The sequence below is a fragment of the Magallana gigas genome, chromosome 3, assembly GCF_963853765.1.
Source record: "Magallana gigas chromosome 3, xbMagGiga1.1, whole genome shotgun sequence".
NCBI lineage: Eukaryota > Metazoa > Mollusca > Bivalvia > Ostreida > Ostreidae > Magallana > Magallana gigas.
The window spans coordinates 5,380,104-5,401,166 of NC_088855.1; the positions used below are offsets into that span (position 1 = coordinate 5,380,104).

Sequence of the window (21,063 nt, forward strand, 5' to 3'; positions counted from 1 at the left end):
AAGCCGATTCATTGAGATTAATGTTATTCTTGTACATGTTTTATATTTATTGCTACAACTTTTTTTCTGGGGCATGGTAAACCTCTGAAAATTAAAAAAAATATTCCATCAAATGTTGTGATATTTCTTTAGCCATTATACATACTTTAACCATTCTTTTCTTATTACCTTGGTGTTAAAAATCACAATGGTGTCAGTGATGAAGTATTTGTACAGCTTTTCATCAACTGTGTTGTGTCCATTATTAAGGGTCTTAAGTGCAAGAGAAAAGAGTATGAATTGGGTTAATACCCTAAACTCCAACAAGTGAAAAGCTGTCAATGTGACAGCAAACCGGGTTTTCATTTATGTGAACTGTATCCATAATCCATGTCAACCCGTCGTATCCAGTGAAATGGAGTACCATATATGCAATATTTTGCCAAAAAATGATTAAGTTCAAAAGCTGGTATTTTTTTCATAAATTATCAGAAATCAAAATCCTAGCAATATGCACACCTCTAATATAAGTACAATTGACCTGCAAAAGAACAACTTATCTTGAAAACTGTAGGAGGAGTTATCCGTACAATGAGGGTACCCTTTTGGCAGCCACCCGCCCGCCATTTTCACCATTTTAATAACCGGATTTTTCCGTTGGAAAACCTTGTTAAAAAGGATACATTTTAGTAGGAAAGGAGATTCATGATCATAATTTTTGGATTTACCTCAACAATTGTACAGGCATTTCTTCAATGAAATCTTAATGCATTTGCAAGGCTGAGACTCAGTGACAGATATTTCTTGTGAATTTTAAAAATCTTGTGTGCATTGTTTGGATTTTAAAAAAGTTTACTAAAACATGTATGGTAATAAAGATGGGATGTTGACGGCCGGAGGGCAGTCATATACTGGGTACAACATACAGGTTGTTACTGATAAATGCTACCGGTACTAAAATTACTTTCAACCTCTGGGAGCAATCTCATCAGTAGTGAGGGTCACTGAGCTACATGTTATACATGCATAACTAAAGAATCGGTGAATCTGAGATAACTTTAATGATACAACATAGTAATAACATTAACAACCAGGTTCAAGTAAAACTTATTGTATAAAATGGCCTCAGTTCTAAAAAAAAGCTCCAAAAAATTATGTCAAAACTTTATGTAAACAAAAAAAGAAATAGGGAATTATACAAAATTAATAAAAAGAAAGTAAGAAAAAAAGCTACAGATTTTGCATCCAATATTTTTTTTATTAGACATACATGGTATATCTTGCAGAGATATTCAACATATTGTTGGCACAAAATATAGTGTGAGGGAAGAGCACCTGCTACAAGTCAAAAACAAATTAGACTTTAATTTTCTGATTTCATTAAAATGACACACTACAGTTTTTGCAAATTAATATTCCTCTTTTATCAATAATAATTATTTTTATTGATCTTGTCTCTTACATATGTACACACATGGGCTGATCTTGTCGGCATATTAAAATGAACTTTGTAGCAAGTGTTCTTAAGAAAAATATGTTTGCATCCTGTAACAGGAAAAAAATTCACAAGTTTCAATACTCTTACAATCAAAGCTCTCAATCATGGATTGCATCAAAAAGGATAAAAAAAACCTACACATTTCACTAATACTTTTCAATCTGAATTCTAAACCATTGTAACATATGAAGATCTTTCCTACTTATTTCTCTTGCACAGACAGATGGCATGTTTAACTATATAACTACTCTGCATGCATAAATGTTGTGGACAAAAGAGCTAGGCTCCCAGAATCACAGAACATTCAATATTGTATAACAATAAATATTGAGTTTCATGATCAATCACAAGCAGAAAGTGCTTCAAGGTTTTGTTTACACTTGAGACCAATCAGATTTAGCTCTTGACAGTTCTAAACTGCACTTATACTCAAACCACTCATAAAACATGTTCTAAAGATAATAGTTCTACCCAATTCAAGAATTCACCATTAATGCCACACGCAGGATCTTGTTTATAACCTTGAACTAAGAAACTGATATGCAAACCAATGTATTCTAAATAGTCCTTAGCAAACATCGGCCAGTACCCTGGTATTCCACTCACCGCCAGAAGTTGATACTTGGTTGGCGAGTTGTTAAAATTATACAATAAATCATAGAAAGAGGAGGTCATTATGTGTTTGTCTGTGCTTTCTCTAGTTATGCACTTCTGTTTTCCAAGTACATGTATACAATGTTATTCAAGTTACAATTGAAATAAATAATTTGCAGCAAAATTAAAGCATTGAACGGATGTCTACATCCCATTCTACTGAACGCTTCATTCCTATAGCCCCTGTACGTAGTAGTTCATCAGATCTGTCCCTGGCCTGTGGTCTGTGTATAGGCGGATTAAATCCCCGGGTACTGTCCTCCACCGTAAGCATTAGACGACGGATAGGCGGGGCCCTGCCCAGGGTATCCACTGGGGTACCCCAGGGGGGACATTCCAGCTGGCAGAGAGCTTGGATGTCCAGCTGGAATGGTACTGTGAGCCCCAACAGGGAATCCTCGTGGGACACTGGTCACAGTTACACCCGGAAAGCCCCCTTGATGTGCCAGAGCCCCTGGCATGGTCATCACAGGGTTTCCTGGGGGGTAGCTGGTACCCTGATGTAACTGATGGGAGCTGAGGTATGAGGGGGTCATGGAGGGATACTGCGAGGCGTAGGCCAGTGTTGTGGAGGGCAGGGTCTGGAGGGAGGGGTGATGTACAGGCTGGGCCGACCGAAACTGTACCCCAGCGCCAGCCATACTACTGGGATAAGCCATTCCTGGAACAAGTCAAACAGTACATTACAATTTACAGAGTAACAATTGAGTCCATCAGACAATTTATTTATTCTCATGATGCACTGAACAATATAGAGACAATGAAATATCAAAGAGGATAAGTAAGCCAATATCACATTGCATATAGCCAGGACAAGCATTCTTTACTAACACAGATTACACAGCTTATGAAGTTTTAAACTTCATTCTCATTTTCTGTTTAGATGAAGAAGCTTATGATTTAAAATAGTAACTAACCTGATGGGTAGCCAGAAATGGAGCTGTATCCCTGCATGGCCTGGGCTGTAGTACCCATGGGAGCCCCTGCGTACTGCTGACCCATTGCTCCAGCTGGACCAGGATAGCGGGGCTGGGTCAGGGACGACCCCTGTACCAGGCCAGGCTGAGAAGGGGGGTAGCCAGAGGACGGGTACCCTGGCTGTCCCTGAAGACTACCTTTGTCTACTGTGGGAGCTCCATAAAAGTTCATTCTCTGAAATCATTGAATGTAATTTGAAAAGCTTCTCTTTAGAACATAGCATTCATAAATCATATCTTCATACCTATTCTCAATATCTTAAAATCTCAAAACTAAATATTGTTTTTATGTAAGGTGTTAAATTATGAACTATAAGAGGTGAAATTTTCTCCCTATCATATGATGTTAACCCTGTATAGTGTGAGGGAAATAATTTCTCCTTCAGGTCTCATTTTTCAACATTATTATTCTTGTTGAAATATGAACATCTATTTCTACCATAGTCTTGAAGACCACATTAGGTTAGATGGGTTCATGTCCAGGGAACTAGAATCAAGCATAGCATAAATTGTTCCTCAGTCTTTTTCATATTTTCTAATATATACATATACTTTCACATTGGTATCCTGATATTCATGGATTTTTCATGAATTCATTGTCACTATGTACTGGTAACTTGATGTTACTGGGATGAAATTTCAAAATTAATTTACTTTCATAAAGAGTTTTTCAAGCATGATAATATTCATTATTTGTGGGGAAAATTAATTCAAAAGGCAATGAGTATCCACAAAATCCATGAAATATGTCCCAGATTCAGTCTTTTCTTTATCAGCAAGGAATGGTTGTCATTTCCAATTAATCATGAGTATCAAGTGATTAAAATGATGATTTCCATTTTCCAGAAACAACTGAGCAATTAATTAGACAGACATATCGTTTTAATAAAACATCCAAAGAATGACAACTATTCCTTTTCATCAAAATTAAATCATACATTGTAGCAACATTTAATGCAAGCTTTATAGCAGAGAGGCTGTCAACATTGTTTAAGAATTGTCCTTCCTTCAGCAACATCAAGTAACCCCAATATTTACTGGTCTAGTGGTGCAGCGGTGAGCCTTGGAGATACAAGTGTCACAGGTTAGATTCACCTGCCAGTTTTATAAATACATTGTCAAAGAATCTGATTTTAATGTTCGCAATTAATTCACATTGATGCCTGAAGGTTGGACAATCTTTAACTTGTTCAATACTTATGAGTAACTTTTCATGTAAGCATATATATTATTACAATCATTGAAAAACTTGAGCCAAATATCTAGTACAGTCTGTCCCAAATACAAATATGGACATTGTTTTTTGCTGATATTTTACTATATAATTATATCTTAAATTGTGAATGAATTGAAAAATAATTCAAAAATTCATCCCTTTGAAACTTCTCCAGATATTGATTTTGTTCATTCACGTAATGCTTGACTTATGATAGCAATCAACATAATCCAATTTTGTGAATATTGATCTACAAAAGTGAGAGTTTCATTCGTCATCTATCATGGCGAAGTTAGGGAACAGTTTCAAAGGAGTAATAATGGATGCTCTGAGAACTTAGAAATCTGGGACACACTAGAAGCTTTAAGTAATGCCATATGTAATGCACTGCATTACAAAATGAATGTTACTGAATGCATAACTGTTGAGATATGTTTATATTACAAGTAATGAAGATGAAGGCTTTTCTCATTGATAAATATGAATGAGTTTCTTGTATTTTTTGTAATGTACTGCATTACTTTGCATCTTTTATAACCTTCGACTTCGGTGCCATACATCTTGCATGTACTCACTCTTGCCTTAAGTTTTACTTTTCCAATAGTCCTTTGGTAAAAGTGAGACCCAGATCAAAAGTGAGCTCATGTCAGTATTATGGCATCGAAGCTAGGTCTATTAATTACACATATCATGCACAACACAACATTGAAAATATCTGTTATTATGTTACATAATTCTTCTTAGGAACTAGACATATTGCACATATAGTCACTGTGAAATCATAGGAATTAATGGTGGTCATATTGTAATTGATTGTGGTTTTATTTGAGGATGTGTCATTCCTTGATAAGAAACACCCATAGAAATTGGTCCACCAGTAACTTTCTGATTCCACAATACATAATACACATATTTATAAAATAGTTCTGTACTTTTTAAAGTACACAATTATTTTTCTTAATTGTACTACATGGTTATTGAAAATTTTGAAGCAGACTTAATTAAATAAGAGTAAATATTTCACTAATAAAGCACAGCTACAATGAAGTTCCAGGATCTCTTCATTTTGTTTAAAACAACATAGTACATCCTTATACATATTATCAATTGTGTGTCTCTGCATTAATCAGAGAACAGAATCGATTGGTCTGCCGTTCAGAGTAACTGCGCTTGTTCCCAGATAGGAGGAGCTATGTTAAATACCTACCAAAATGCAAAATTCTGTTCCTCTTTAAATCTATTGAACTACAAAGACAGAGTACATAGTGCATAAGTTATAACACAGCACACAATGCAGCTTAGTGTGCTTTGTGCTACTTTAATTTCCAGTCACTCACACAATGAATATTATTGTGCTGTTACTGTCAAATTCATTATTGCAGAGTACAGTGGAATCATTAAATTTCCTGGGAGCCAATTTTCGTGGATTGTTTTAATTTTACAAGTTCATGGGGAAGTAAGTTTGGGTATTCTCTTACACCTACAAAAAGAAATATGACTTTATAACCCTAATTTATTAATTGGTGGAGGATGTTAATTTGTAGACGAGAGGTACCCACAAATTTCACGAAAACTGAGCCACCACAAAATCTAATGATTCCAGAGTCATCAGGATGTAACATTTTTTGTGTTACCTTAATACATGTTATAATTACAATGTGCTTATCTATGCTGCTGTAAATTCAAAGACAGCAACATAGACAATGTAATGTACCTTAATATGTGCTGTACTACCATACTACTGATGGCAGTACAAAAATGTTTGTGCTGCCATGGTATCCAAAGGATGATATAAGTGACTTATCCAAACTAATATGAACCTAATTACTTTTGACCTTAATTTATGTTATTTTGATTCAATCTTCACTTTCCAGTATTTAAACAAATATAAATGTATTACATGCATGCCTTATGGACTAACTAACACACAGACTACAACATTTACATGTAATATATGTACTAATGAAATACCTGTTACCAAAAAAATTAGAATTATACTATAAACTTAGAAAGCTTAATTCATAATGCATGTGTCATAACTCATAATAATTTAATTCATGTTGTTGAAACCCCCAAACCCAATCAAAAAGAAAGTATTAATTGTAGGTATAATTTAAAAACTCCTTTTTACCCAACTTTAGAACAAACATAGCAATAATTAGCAATATTGAAGAAAAAACCTCCTAAACTTTTGGACAAAACAGCAATAAATAGCAATAAGCAGTCTCGGCTGTGAATTTGTAGAAATGCAGAGTTGCCATCCCTACAATATATATTTTTTTTAACTTTATGACTATAAATGAACAAATTGACATCTTCTGACATATGGGTGTTTTCCCACTCAGCAGTATGGTTATATGACTCCCCATACAGCACAGGCCCGGGATCAATACTCATTCAGCTACAGGCATAATTAATCAGGAGTTCATGCATTGATTTTAGGAGTTGCAGCCACTGACTAGACGACAGCAAGCTCTGACTGGTCTCCAGACACCCCCCCTCCCCCTACTGTATCTATCAGACAGAGTCCTCCTGCACTCACCACTGAGCTGCACTCCCCTGGTCTACATTTTCAACTCTGAGTACTCTATCTGCCCCTAGATGTACTAAGTCTGACTTGAGTGCACCAAGAAATATCTAGTTGACCTAGATTATGAGAAAGTTTTGCACCAGAAGATAAACTCTGTGTAATTATATACAGACTAGATTACACAGTTGTTATTGATTAATAGATAAAAAGCATGAAACCAGACTGTTATGTTGAAAGAGAAGTTACAGTAAAAGCTCTATTGATCTTAATCTGCAATTAATTATCTATGCATTTGTTGCCTGCTTCTGTGTAATTTGTAACAATGGGTTATTTGACAATATTATTCCCCTTCCTCATTCTTCCTCTATTTGCTTCCAGCATAATTTAAGCATAGAAAGTTGTTAACAGAAATGAAGTTTATATATTGACTTCTTGACTGGACCAGTAAATCGATTGAATCTGTGTGTTTTAGATTTATGTACAGTAATTGTATATATAGTCCACTTATTTCATAATATGAGCAAACCATCTATGCTGTAAGAAATCTAAGCTGCAGTTCTCAAGTATTACTATGCTGATTAAAAAAACCTGGCTTTGCCCATTACTAGTAGTTGATTTACATCCATCAAAGATAACTAAGGAATTACTTGTGCTGATGCAAATCCACAACCAAAGGGTTCGCAGTTAAGAAGGATGGTATATAAAGAGGGATGGGGGCCGGGGGGGGGGGGGGGGGGGGGGGGGAGAGGGGGGGGGGGGTGTTGTTATGGAATGGTCAAGCATACTGAGGGCTACTTACACTTGCTTAGATGCAATAAATAGGGAGGGATGGGATTAGAGGGGTCAGGTATGATTGGAGTTAGGGTTGGGCCAGGTTTGATTTGAGTAAGGGGGGGGGGGGGGGCGGGCCAGGTGTGATTGTGATTGTAGTAGGGTCGGGCAAGACGAGATTGGAGTTAGAATTGGACCAGGTGTGGTTGGGGTTAGGGTTGGACCACGTGTGATTAGAGTATGGGTTGGGCCAGGAGTGATTGGAGTAAGGGTGGGACCAGGTGTGATCGGAGTAAGGGTTGGACCAAGTGTGATTGGAGTAAGGGTTGGGCCAGGTGTGATTGGAGTAAGGGTTGGGCCAGGTGTGATTGGAGTATGGGTTGGGCCAGGTGCTATTGGAGTATGGGTGGGGCCAGGTGATATTTGAGTTAGGGAAGGACCAGGTGTGATTAGAGTAAGGGTTGGGCCAGGTGTGATTGGAGTAAGGGTGGAACCAAGTGTGATTGGAGTAAGGGTGGGGGCCAGGTGTGATTGGAGTAAGGGTTGGACCTGGTGTGATTGGAGTAAGGGTTGGGCCAGGTGTGATTGGAGTAAGGGTTGGGCCAGGTGCGATTGGAGTAAGGGTGGGGCCAGGTGCGATTAGAGTAAGGGTGGGACCAGGTGTGATTGGAGTAAGGGTTGGGCCAGGTGCGATTGGAGTAAGGGTGGGGCCAGGTGTGATTGGAGTAAGGGTTGGACCAGGTGTGATTGGAGTAAGGGTGGGGCCAGGTGTGATTGGAGTAAGGGTTGGGCCAGGTGCGATTGGAGTAAGGGTGGGACCAGGTGAGATTGGAGTGAGGTTGGGGCCAGGTGTGATTGGAGTAAGGGTGGGGCCAGGTGCGATTGGAGTAAGGGTGGGACCAGGTGAGATTGGAGTGAGGTTGGGGCCAGGTGTGATTGGAGTAAGGGTGGGGCCAGGTGTGATTGGAGTAAGGGTTGGGCCAGGTGTGATTGAAGTAAGGGTGGGGCCAGGTGTGATTGAAGTAAGGGTGGGGCCAGGTGTGATTGGAGTAAGGGTGGGGCCAGGTGTGATTGGAGTAAGGGTGGGACCAGGTGTGATTGGAGTAAGGGTGGGGCCAGGTATGATTGGAGTTAGGGTGGGGCCAGGTAACCTGAGGGTCACCACCACTTTCATGTACATGAATATGCAATATTTCTCCTAAAAATGACAATATTCTAACCCAAGGATAAAAATTTGCAGTTTTTATGACAAATTCACCTTGGTGTATGTAAACCAGAAAAGGAATAACTTAGCAAACATATATATTTTATTTGAGCTTTTATCCAGTGATAAATATTTCTGAAAGTAACATTATCTTAGAATTAAAAAACAATTAAGAGCTCAAAACTTCAGAATTATATTTGTGAGTGTTTCAAATCAAAAGACAATTTAGGCATTATTCACTTTAAATTCTTTCTCATTACTGTACATTGCCCATACTTACTATATGTTTAATGATAATAGGCACATAGCTGATGATTTTTTAATAAAATTCATACAAATTGTTTATACTGTAAGAATTACCGGTATCTTATTTTCTATATCAAAAGCTAGCCAGTGATTGGGAAGGCCAAAAATGTCAATGGGACTATGGCCCCACAGTTATTAATTTTAATGGGCCATTTTCATAATGAAAGGGCCATCTATTTATTCATTGGGGCCATTTTGTAAAATTGAAATTATCAAGGACCAACCTAGAGCAAAACAACTTCTATAAAATTTAAAAACTTAACCAATTGGTTAAATTTCATTTATTTGATGTGTTTATACATTTCACTGATGCAATTTTTGTAATGGTGTTTGCTTAATGATAAATAAAATCAGTCTCTGTACAATCTAATTAAAATTAGATGTTTGATCCGCTCGCTTACTCGCTACTTTGTAGCGAGTAAGCGAGCGGATCAAACATCTAATTTTAATTAGATTGGTCTCTGTACTTCTGTGTTTTTTGGAGGTTACCGTTAGCCTCGGTTAGGTAGAGAATCTTTCAAACTTTGAAGATGACTGTAGGGAAACAGTTTTTCTTATTATTTAAACATTAATTTTGCGAGTTATTAACTGATTACAAGTTACAACTAATTGTAGTATCGACACTTAAATAAATAAACATCGGTTGTAATTTTCAAAGCACAGTGTTGTTGCATCATCCGCATTTATAACCCCTACAGTAACAATAAGCATGGTAAGGCAGTCGTGAGTTTTAATAATCACAACAGGGATTAATTGAGGCTGTGAAAACGTCTTTTCAATTAGATAATCATCATTTTACTGCATTTGGGGTTAGTTTACATAATTGAGAACTCAGGATACTGGGCGACTTCAACTTCTCTTTCGGAGGAAATTCTGGAATGAACTACCACTGTCGTTTTTATTGGTTGTTTATTTCTGTTTTACCAAACACGACCAATGAAATTTGATGTTTTAAAACGAATGTATTAAAAGACGATTAGGTTTGTCTTACAGAGTAAATTTCCAGCGGACATCGCTAAAACTTTTATAACCAATGAGAAATTTGAATGCGCACTTCGGCGCTTAGAGTAATTGATTTATTGCGCCATTTTTCTCTTAAATGCGACTATGGCGCGTGGCGCAGGTCCTTCCCAATCACTGGCTAGCACAATTTTTGTGCGCTGTAAATTACAAATTTTATGAATGAGAGGAACTGTAGCTCTAGGGCATGTTGACCCAAACTTTACCTACAGTTACATATCAGTAGCGACAAAGAAAACCACAAGACAGTAGTCCTTACAAGAGCCCAGACTCACAACAAAAGAAAGATAACTCTTACTGAAATCTCATGAATGAATAATTGGCATCACAGGGGCCAAGCCCAGTTTTATGGTTACATTGAAATTAATGTTAAAACGGCTTGGCCCCTGTGTCTGGCATGTTAGGTACATATTGTGGCAAAGAAAACTAATTATCACGATATTTTTTTGTATTTAAATATATTTGTATATAAAACATAGTCTTCAACACTAAAATATTTATCTTCAGAGCAAGATGAAATACCTAAAGCTGTCACTGCATGGCTTCTTTAGACAGTACCGGTACATGTAGTACTGTATACACATTTTAACCATTTTTTCATTCTGCAGGTGCAAGTTTTAATTCTAAGATAACATCTCTTAGTCATATCTATGTATTATTAAACACCATATTCATACTTTTTGCAAGAAAACCATTTACCGTACTAAACCTATTTCAGTGATCGAGACTCACAAATCACCAAAATAAATTTCTTATACTGGAAATCAAATAGCTTTCATCAGTGGTGGAAAAATGTTTGAGATTTGCAAAAATATGTCTAACAGTTAAACATAGAATCAAACTCTGGAGAAATGAAGTTCTTGCAAATGATAAAGTTATTCAAAATCAATCTTATTTCCAACACAGCATTACATGTATTAACCTTATGTTTTTATTTCTGTCGATTTAATGTCCAACATATCAAAAGCAATTTAATGTCTTACAAAGCCATATTAGTTTAATAACTTATTTTTAAAAAGTTCAATGAACAGTTTAACAAACTGTTGATAACCACAACTGGATTTCATTTAAGGCTTCCTCTGAAAACATTTCTGGTTTAATTTACTCTATATATAACTCCACCTTTATAATGTAACAAGTTATTTCAACCTAGTAGCAAACTTAATAATAAACATATCTATGTAAAGAAAAACAGAATTATAGCAAAGCAACAGTACATATTATCATAGTAATCACTTATCAATTACATTTAATTGATGGTACATGTATATTGAGATTACAGCATTGAACTGACATTGCAGTAACCATTAACTCATTATAGGAGTGTTCGCTATAATCTTGTTTTTCTGTAGATCTAATGGCTAACTGATATACTTACGGGACACTATTATACGTACTACATAGCCATATCAATTTAAAAGCAGACTCATTTAAAATATCCAATGTCCATAAAATAACTATGCCATAATGTCTTCTTTTCTCTATAAATGGTGCCTAATATCTTATTTGCAATCCTCTTTTAATTAACCTATTCATATCACCATATTCTCACATCTTTCATAGAATCAAAGTCATAACAACTTAACGCTTACTGTGGAATCATTACCAATTTTGGGGGCTAATTTTTGTGGATAGATGCTTTTTTACAGAATTTCGTGGATTTATTTTTATGATTAATGAACTGATTTTGCATTTAATTTGATGATTGTTGTAGATGCAAGATTTTTGAGGAGTGGGAATCAAAAAAATTGAGCCACTCAGAGTTCTAATGATGCCACAGTAAATTCAATCTGTAAATTCAATTCAATAATGATATATTAATTAATATCATTCAAATCAACAAAAACTACACAAATTCAAAGATAGATCTAAGTAACTAACATCTTCTCATTGAAGATGGTCATGCCCACCTTTTAATATTTTTCTGCGTTTGGCCGTATTTCAATGAATTTTAATTAAACGGTATGAAATAAGTCGCAAATTGATAGATATTACAAAAGGGATTTTTACTCGGACAAGTTGTAATTAGTTTCATCATTCATTAAGTTTGAAGATGAATATATGGACCATCAAGATGAATATATGGACCATCAACTAACCGCCCTGCATTCTTAACACAGAATAAATACCAACTGTTCCGTCGAAATGTCTGAAAGTGAAAGTTGATTCTGGTTTAAAGACCTTCCAGGAACAGCCAGCTCTGGTGACATCTCAAAATTTCTTTAGTGTTATAGCTCTCATGGGTTGATACACAGATAAATTATTATTAATCCCAAAGAAAAATTATCTATAGGTCTGTACTGGTTTTTGTTTGGCTCCTTCAACTTTAGCAAAGGTTATCCTTCGACCAGATGTCAATGATTCTGTATATATGTTAGAGTATTCGTATACAATATACAGCAGGGTTATTTTTACATATGGAATATTCTGTAAAATAACCATTATAAAATATTTCCTTATATGAATCCTTTAAATTATCAAAATGCAAGACGCTTGATAACCTAAATATCTGTTATTGCTTGTGACAACCTTTAGTATTTAATTGTACTCAGCATTGTTATACTTGCATGAGTATCTATACTATCAATATCCCTCAATATTTAATTATAATAAAAAAAAAGACACTGGTATACTACAGCCAGTTAAATCTTATGATACATACAATTAAATGAGACAGCTACCATATTGACACTGTCAGATGTCTACATGAAATTAACATACATGTATATTACATGAAATTTACTTACATGTATATTACAAACTGTTGTTGTCTGTTACATTACCAATAGGAAAAGCTGAAATTTTAAAAAGAAAATTTATCATATAAAACTAAAAAATATTAAGTACAAATTACAAGAAATACCCTAATACACATACAATAACATAGTAATATAAAGTATCAAACAGGCTTAATATTTTGTGGATGACGTCAACAAATATTTGCACATGAATCAAATAGCACTCACAAATATTTGAATATTGATTAATGGTATTTGTTTTATCACTACAAAAAGACCTATACTCTGTCTCGATGTTCTTGCATCACATTTTGCAGAATCAACCAATATTCATAATACAGCATATACCTCAGGGACTAAACTATATTCGTTACCTACATGTAAAATGAAATATTTCCTCAGGAAACGCATCTCTATCTCATTAAGTTTTAAGACACTGCTTAAAAAAACATGTGTAAAAGGAGTCTGCATTGCAAATAAAGGTACTCTAAACACATATGAGATGTTCGTGGAACTTCTAAATGGATATATGATTTTATTTTTTATTTTTTAGATTTCCACACTATATAAAAATATATATTAATATTTCCACTTCTGAGTAATGAGAGGTAACATATCAATGCAATCAAATTATCTTGGATTTTTCCCTATATCCATTTCATCTTTCTTCAGTGACTGATAAGAGTAGTAGAGATGTAAATTAGGCCTTTTTTAGAAAATCAACAATAGGAAAGAAACTGTTTTCGTTTAAATTGGACAAGAGCTCTATTATATTTCATTACTTATATATATTGGGGTTTTTTTTCTTCAAACTACGGCATTCATCGTGGAATCTACAAAAGTTGCACTCTGCCCCATAAATCTATGTATAGTTTAGATCTTTTCACTGCCATTAATTTTTTTACTGCGTATTTACAAATGTAAATGGTTGTGCGAAAATCCAAAAATGACCGCTACAATACTCTTAGGTGGGTTTGAAACTTTAAGTAATCTTAATCACTGTGTCTAAATATATCACTTAATAGAAATAGCTTAACCAATTAGAGTGCTTTGGCCGTTTGCTGTTTCTATTTGGAAGAAAGAAAACGGCCGCCAGATTTGGTGCACTAAATCGGCTTCACTCTGATTACTTTGGATCGCCGTGATCGTCGGTTTCGGATCGTTAGTATAACGAGTCTTTGCACCAAAAAAGTGATTTCACTTCGGAAAACCCTAGAAAACAATACACACCTATATGATCTATGTTTTCACTGTCGCGTTCTGCCTCAAAAACAAAGACGACACTTTCTCCAACAGTTCCACACGGAAGGATTCAAGGATTTTGATTGGTTAAAAAGATAACTATCTCGCCGCGCGCAGAGAGAGAGAGAGAGAGAGAGAGAGCACATCATAATTATATTACTTTTAGCACTGTATATTATTAATGCTTTCGTCACTTTTAATACTTTTATTAGTTCATTTTCTATTGTAAATTAACGATTGAATGATTTACATTAATTCAAATCATTTATTAACCTACATAAATTAAATCTTTATTTCCTCTCAAACGAGATTGCATGAATATTACATTTCATATAAATTGCGTATTTTGTACCTTAAAATGGTCGTACTAGCTACTGTTAATCAGGGAGTTTACATATGTACATATTTAATGTAAAATTTCTCGGCCATTTGCAATTAACACAATAGTTCGAAACTACTTTTTCTCCTAAAATCATTTTATTTTTTTTATTTTTTAAGAATATTTTGTTCTATTAAACAATCTATCTTTGTATATATCATGAAAAATATCTTCCGAAAGTTTTACTTTTACATTGTTTTTAATGTAGCCATTTCGACGAATACTTTTTGCATTACTTAGTATGTATATAGCTTTCAGAATTGCATATAACGCCATGTGCTTTTAAGAAATTGTAACTTGAAATTTTCTAATTTTACTAGAAAAGTAAACTGCGGCATCAGACAATGACTGATTTACAATTATTATATTATTGATAATTAAGCCTTGGACCTCAGGCCTCAATTAAGATCATGTTGTATAGAGATCAAACGTGTACAACTTGTTATGCCGTTAAATTCCAGTTTCTTTGGATGCCTCGATTGAAAACTGATGAAAAGAGAAATGTTGGTGTCTTGCTTGGTTTGTCTCCTTTAAAATAAAACGTACATCTACTCTGATCAGAATTATTTAAAAGGTAGATATTCATTAAGTCCAAAACCAAGGGCAAAATACGTATACGTACAACCAGGTGCAAAGGGGTGAACCCGGGGGGGGGGGGGTGTCTAGCTAGCCCCCTCTCTCCCCCTCCCCCCCCCCCCCCCCCCCGCTTCATTTTTGGCACAAAGTTAACTTTATACATAACCATAACCATGCAAAGACCTTTTTTATTGTTTGTCAAGATTTTTTATATAAAAGTCTCACCCAACCCCCAATTTCAATTTGCTTCTGACGCTATTGAGGTGCCAAAGTAAGCCATCTTTTCTTTTCCCTACATGTACATATATAAATGTATTTCACTGAAAATCAAATGTTAAAATAAACAGCATCACATTAGTCTAGACCGATTTTTAACAATCTTAATTGATCAACACGGAATTTCCTATGCTTCTTCAGCATACACCAACCCTCCATTTTTGTGATATTATGTGTTCACAATCCAAAGTAAGAATTTTCGCCTTGCAAACTGCAAAGGATACAGTTATATAGTATTGCAGCGCAAAAATTTTATTTCAATGTTGTGTTTGGTATACTATTTTTTTTTAATGAAATCAAATGCAATCTGCATTCATCAATTCAAATACCTTCAAAATCTGACAAAATCTTTGAAATATAACGTATTTTCCAATAAAATATATAAGCCTAAACAAGTTTAATTGTACAACATTGTTCTTATTAATACAATTCAGTTATATACGAATCAGATTCGGTACAAATTGTTTAAATCGTGAAATATCTAAAATCAGAAGAAAGACGGGACGATTCTTTTCCCCGGTAGTATCATGCCATGAATCGTTCGTCGAAGTTTTGATTGCCACATTAATCAAATACTCCAGAAAAGACAGTTTTCATGGTGTAAAGGTACGTTTTTTAATGGGTTACAATTAGTACCTTTGAAAGAAAAGGTATTTTTTATCGATTCTTTTAATATTTTTTCAACAGAGGAAATTCGAAGTAAGCAAGAATATTAATAAGTTTTAAAAGGCTATATCAGTTGAATTCAGTTTAACTACCAATATATTTAATAATATGGTTTACGGTGCTACCGTTCTGGCGAGCGCAGCAAGAATTACAAATACCTTGCATCATTGTCAACCTATTGTTATTTAGGTATCAACGAACGTTAAAGAATTTTTGAGAGAGTATTGCTCTACGATAGGTATGCTTAAGGTATTAATTTTAATGGTTATGATACATATACAGCGCAACCCCCTACCCCGAGAGAGAGAGAGAGAGAGAGAGAGAGAGAGAGAGAGAGAGTCCGGTACCTGTTTGTAGGTGTGTAATTTCCCACTTTTAAATTTAATGGCCTGACTATATGGAATATCTACATAAATTTTTGAACTGTTTATTCATTTTTCATTTTATTCCTTTTTATTTAGTTCAAAATGTCCCTTTGTTTATTTCCTCCCTTCTCATATACTTATATATACCTGCCTACTGTACATGCATGTACAATTAGCTTAAAAATGGATCGATATGACAGTAAAGTATGGCTCTTGCTAGTATATATTTATATAATCTCTATATTAAAACAAATTAAAAACAAAATTAATCATATGTCAATGAGGCAGGTATCGCAGTCTTTACTGAAATAGCTAGTACACTCATTACAGATGTTTGATCCGCCTCTAAATTTATCGCGGGAAATATAGCACGAGTGCACTGTGACGTCATCCATGACTTTGTTCGTCTTTGTTTACGTTTCTCGACTCATTACGAAGGTATGGAAGCATGTAACAAATCTTTTGAGTCTCGCCAAAGCATATGCGGCACTCAAAACGTGTCTTCAAACTTTAAGTCACCGTAAATTACGAGTTAAAAGTCGGCCATTTTTGGCATAGCACCACGGGTGAAAACATTAGAGAGCATTATGGGACGTAGACAAAAAATTTTGTTTGATGAACTGTAGGTTTAGCTCGTTCTTTTTCCCGCGCACACTGGTTCTTAGAGCTCGCTTCGCTATAATAGGTTGATAAGTTTTAGATAGCCTCAGAGTCTCTTTTTCTTTTATTCTAATATTCTGACTAAGATAAAGTTTGACCTGTATGATCAGATGATAGGGGGTAACATTATGTTCAAGTATGCTACAAGTCCCAGGTCTGGATTAATTTCATAGATATGGTAATAGTTATACAGACATGATATGCTCTGTCAAACCAGAGATATAAGTAAAGAAAGTGAGCGCACAAGATTGTAAGTTTGCAGGAATCCTCGACACGAATCAATTGGGATTTAAATGTCTATAACCTCAAAAGGCTATGTACAGGTTTCAACAAAAACATATCAAATTGAGAGTCGAAGTTCATGGCTATTCCGGTTATTAAAAAACTCACAAGCTTTCAAAAAATGGCAATGAGAGTTACACCGATAACTAGTTAGAAATGTTAATGCAAACATATTTTAAGGAAGTTATATTGTGTATATCCTAAAAAACTAGTAATAAGAAAAGAAAATAATGTTCATACAGCAGATCTAGAAACCAATAACGACAAATTAAAATATACCGGTATATTATAATTCAACATCATGGTAAAATAACAAACATTTAAAACAAAAAAGTTTAATTAAAAAAAAATGACCACCAGTTGGATTTGAACCCAAAACACTGAATGTTTATATTCACTAATCCAGGACGAAACCACTGAGCCATGCGAGACATGTCAATGTATGCTCTATAAAGTACTGTTTGAAACAACATTGTCATATAAATGGACTTCGTTTTTTATCCTTCAAAAAATTATTTGAAAAAGTACATAATTAGTCATCTCTGGGTCATCTCTCCATCTTTTTTTAAAAAGCGACATTTTGAATGTTGAAATATGTTATCTTTACACGTTTCAAATTTGTGGAGAGAAGACCCAGAGACAACAAAATCATTTAAAAACAGCTGTAAATAAGTAGGATTTTGCATGAATTGCATTGTGTTGCTATATTTAGACCCATGTTATGATAAAACCTTTTGCATTTCAAATATTTTTCCACTCATTCCACATCCAACAGAAAGCAAATAACGGTTATAATTCGAAAAATATTCAAAATTAATTGATGAAATTTTCACTCTCCTTGTGCGCCCAGATTCCTGCCAAATGTACATCTTAAGCGCCCACTTTCTTGATGTCTCTGGTCAAACATGATGCATAAGTTCTCATTTTCACAAATCATAATACAGAGTACCAGTCCTACCAATATCTCAAACTGGGATCTTTTTTGTCATCATAAGACAGCATGACAATACAAATTAATAACTACAACAGATCTGGCATAATCTTTTGATTTAGCTGTACAGCTTGAATTAGACAGAGCTTTACTAAGCTATTAATTAAATTATTTACATCTTATGTACTCTTCCACAAAAATGTTTTAATGAGAAATAGAAAAAAATTCACTTTGTACCAAATATACTATGTACTCAAATTTGTTTTATAAGCTTTCAATAAAGCAATGCAGCTCAAAGAAAGTTTTAACATTGCAGTTTTTTAGTGCTAATGTAGTAGTTGGGGCTATATGGACCGTGGATATCGGCCTGGGTAGCTCAGTGGTAGAGCTCCTGACTAGAGTTGCAGGGGTCCCAGGTTCGATTCCCGGTCCAGCCATATGTTTTCCTTGTATTTATATACTCATTCCTCCTTTCCTACTACACTTATAAGCAAAATGTGTTTCCATTGTTTTGGTAAATGTTCACTACCTTCAGCCTTATTTGCATTAAGGCATAAATAGGTATGATTACTTCACTTTGAGCTGAATTATTATAAGTATTAATCAATAATCTTGTTTCCCAGATTTGACCTTTTCTGTATTTCTTCCAAGAATGCATGTAACTTTTTGGTCATGATTCAATTGCTTTAGATAGTCCCAAAATTTTTAAAACTTGCAAAGTGCAAAGTCTCTTTTATAAGCGGCTTTTCCATTTACATGTACATGTATTATAATACATTTCAACAGTTCAAAATTGAAACTATCACCAATTATGTTTGACTTTTTATTGCCGCTGAAAAAATCACACATCTCAGAAAAAGTATGATAAAATAGCTAAACCAAGCTACTAGTACATGTATTCCGACTATCTTAAGAAAGCTATATAGCCTAAGTTCAAGCCATATGGCTAAACCTAGAGATTGTGTCAGACCTGTTTATTTTTATTTTGAGAATTGGCTTAGCCTACTGAAAATGTCCAGCTCATAATACTAGTGAATAACCATAGAGAAAAGTAGAGGTGTTATTAAATTGATACTCATTTGGGCAATTTTAGTAAAATATTTTTACACAGCTTATGATAAACCAAAATCTCAATATACCGGTAAGAGCTGTTCAAACCATAGTTCTAACATGTCATGCTGAGAAATGCAAATAAGAAACATGATTAATAGGAAATTGATTTATGTATTTTAGATTTAGAAGCTTGGAGACAATGAATTTCTTCTCATCCACTATGCTGAGAGCAGTCAGAGGCTTTGTATCTCCAATACTACAGACATACTCCAGGAGCTTCTCTACCATTCACCAGAAAACATCCTTCCTCAGTTCACTGTCTGTTCCTTGCAGCCCTACTCGCAAACTACTTATGCCTTCCACCATCAGCTTCGAGCAAACCCGAGCTTATCAGCCAAGAGGGGTGCCCAAACTACGATGTAAACACTGTTATTTTGTCACAAGGCATGGCCAATTATTCGTGGAGTGTACCAGTAAAAAGAGACATAGACAATTTCAAATTGTTGGGAAAAGTCGCCGTTTCAAAGATGATTTAACAGAAGGAAAGTTTCACACCTTTGTTTATAAGGATCATAAACATAAAAGATTTTATAGATTTGGAGAAAATGTGTGGACTAAATCAGATCTTGTTGGTGATAGAATGGGGAAAGACTTATAGACATTTTCAAAGTTTTTTTTTTTACTTTGTACAGAGAATAAAAGAAGTAAAATTTATTGTTGTTGAGTTATTCAAATTCAGTGTCATACAAATTTTTAAGTCAGTCTGATAACCAATATGACGACCTGGTCAGACAACACATTTCTTGTACTCTGGTATAAAATTCCCCTGTGACAGTCTACTGTGTAATTGTGTTCTGTGACAATCTAGTCATTCAAGTCCTCTGTGGTAGTTTAGTCAGTCTTGTTCCTTCTGGAAATCAGTTGAATTATGCCTCCTGTGACAGTTTAGTCAGATAAGTTATCTGTGATAATAGTCTAAGTCTAATTAGTAACCACTGACAGATTAGTCATGCAAGTCCTCTTTGAATGTCTAGTCACTGATGTTCTGTGTGAAAATTTAGATAGTAATGTTACAATTATAGTTAGTTATTATTGTCTAATATGCCAGTCTAGACTTTATTGTTCAGTTAGTCAAAATTGTCCACTGTGAAGGTATGTAAAGTATTGTCCTTAGGGACAGCTAGTCAATAAAGTCAACAGTGACAATGATTTTATCAGTGAAACTTTAGTTAGTAATGTCATTTGTGGCAGTCTAGTCAGCCAAGTCCTGTGTGGCAGATTTGACAGTTTATCCCCTGTGGGAGTCTTAAAATTGATTGTAAAGTCCTTTGTGAAAGCCAGTAATGGTGTCTGTGATAGTGTTGGCAGAACTTTCTTTGTCATCATCTAGTTCTTCCAAAGGCTATGATATTCTAGTCAATTTTCCACTATGACAGTCTTGTCAGTAACATCCTCTGTAACAGTTTAGTCAGAAATGACCTCTGTTACATTAAGTCAGAAATGGCCTCTGTAACAGTCTAGTCAGAAACAACCTCTGTTACACTTCGTCAGAAATTTCCTCTGTTAAACTCTAGACTGTAATGCCCTCTGTTACATTTAGTCAGAAATGTCCTCTGTGACAGTCTAGTCAGAAATGACATCTGTTACACTTAGTCAGGAATTTCCTCTGTAACAGTCTAGACTGTAATGCCTTCTTTTACATTTAGTCAGAAATATCCCCTGAACAGTCTAGACTGTAAT

General features: G+C 34.9%; 2 protein-coding genes and 1 long non-coding RNA gene across 4 annotated transcripts; 1 reads left to right on the forward strand and 2 right to left on the reverse strand.

Moving 5' to 3' along the window:
- Nucleotides 1–1,021: 1,021 nt before the first annotated feature.
- On the reverse strand, nucleotides 1,022–14,249 carry LOC105321121 (annexin A7). Of its 2 annotated transcripts, XM_011419329.4 has the most exons (5): nucleotides 14,124–14,249; nucleotides 12,903–12,950; nucleotides 5,532–5,569; nucleotides 3,049–3,283; nucleotides 1,022–2,792 (listed from the first exon to the last, which is right to left on the reverse strand). In XM_011419329.4, the coding sequence occupies exons 4-5, from the start codon at nucleotides 3,278–3,280 to the stop codon at nucleotides 2,371–2,373; spliced, it is 654 nt and encodes a 217-aa protein (XP_011417631.2). In that variant the 5' UTR covers nucleotides 3,281–3,283; nucleotides 5,532–5,569; nucleotides 12,903–12,950; nucleotides 14,124–14,249; the 3' UTR covers nucleotides 1,022–2,370. The 2 variants fall into 2 exon arrangements, with proteins under 2 accessions (XP_011417631.2, XP_011417632.2); XM_011419330.4 differs by lacking the exon at nucleotides 5,532–5,569.
- LOC105321130 (uncharacterized) lies at nucleotides 7,714–8,799 on the reverse strand. The gene has a single exon (XM_034482896.2). The coding sequence runs from the start codon at nucleotides 8,797–8,799 to the stop codon at nucleotides 7,714–7,716; it is 1,086 nt and encodes a 361-aa protein (XP_034338787.2).
- A 1,593-nt stretch (nucleotides 14,250–15,842) lies between the features above and the next one.
- LOC109617749 (uncharacterized) lies at nucleotides 15,843–20,037 on the forward strand. Its single transcript, XR_002198782.3, has 2 exons — nucleotides 15,843–15,972; nucleotides 19,504–20,037. It is a non-coding gene; the product is annotated as an uncharacterized lncRNA (long non-coding RNA).
- Nucleotides 20,038–21,063: the final 1,026 nt, after the last annotated feature.

Coding starts and splice junctions, on each gene's coding strand:
- LOC105321121 (XM_011419330.4), bottom strand. CDS start 3,280: ATGAACTTTTATGGAGCTCCCACAGTAGACAAAGGTAGTCTTCAGGGA. Junction 2,793..3,048: donor CATTTCTGGCTACCCATCAG/GTTAGTTACTAT, acceptor GACTTGTTCCAG/GAATGGCTTATCCCAGTAGT.
- LOC105321130 (XM_034482896.2), bottom strand. CDS start 8,799: ATGAAAGTGGTGGTGACCCTCAGGTTACCTGGCCCCACCCTAACTCCA.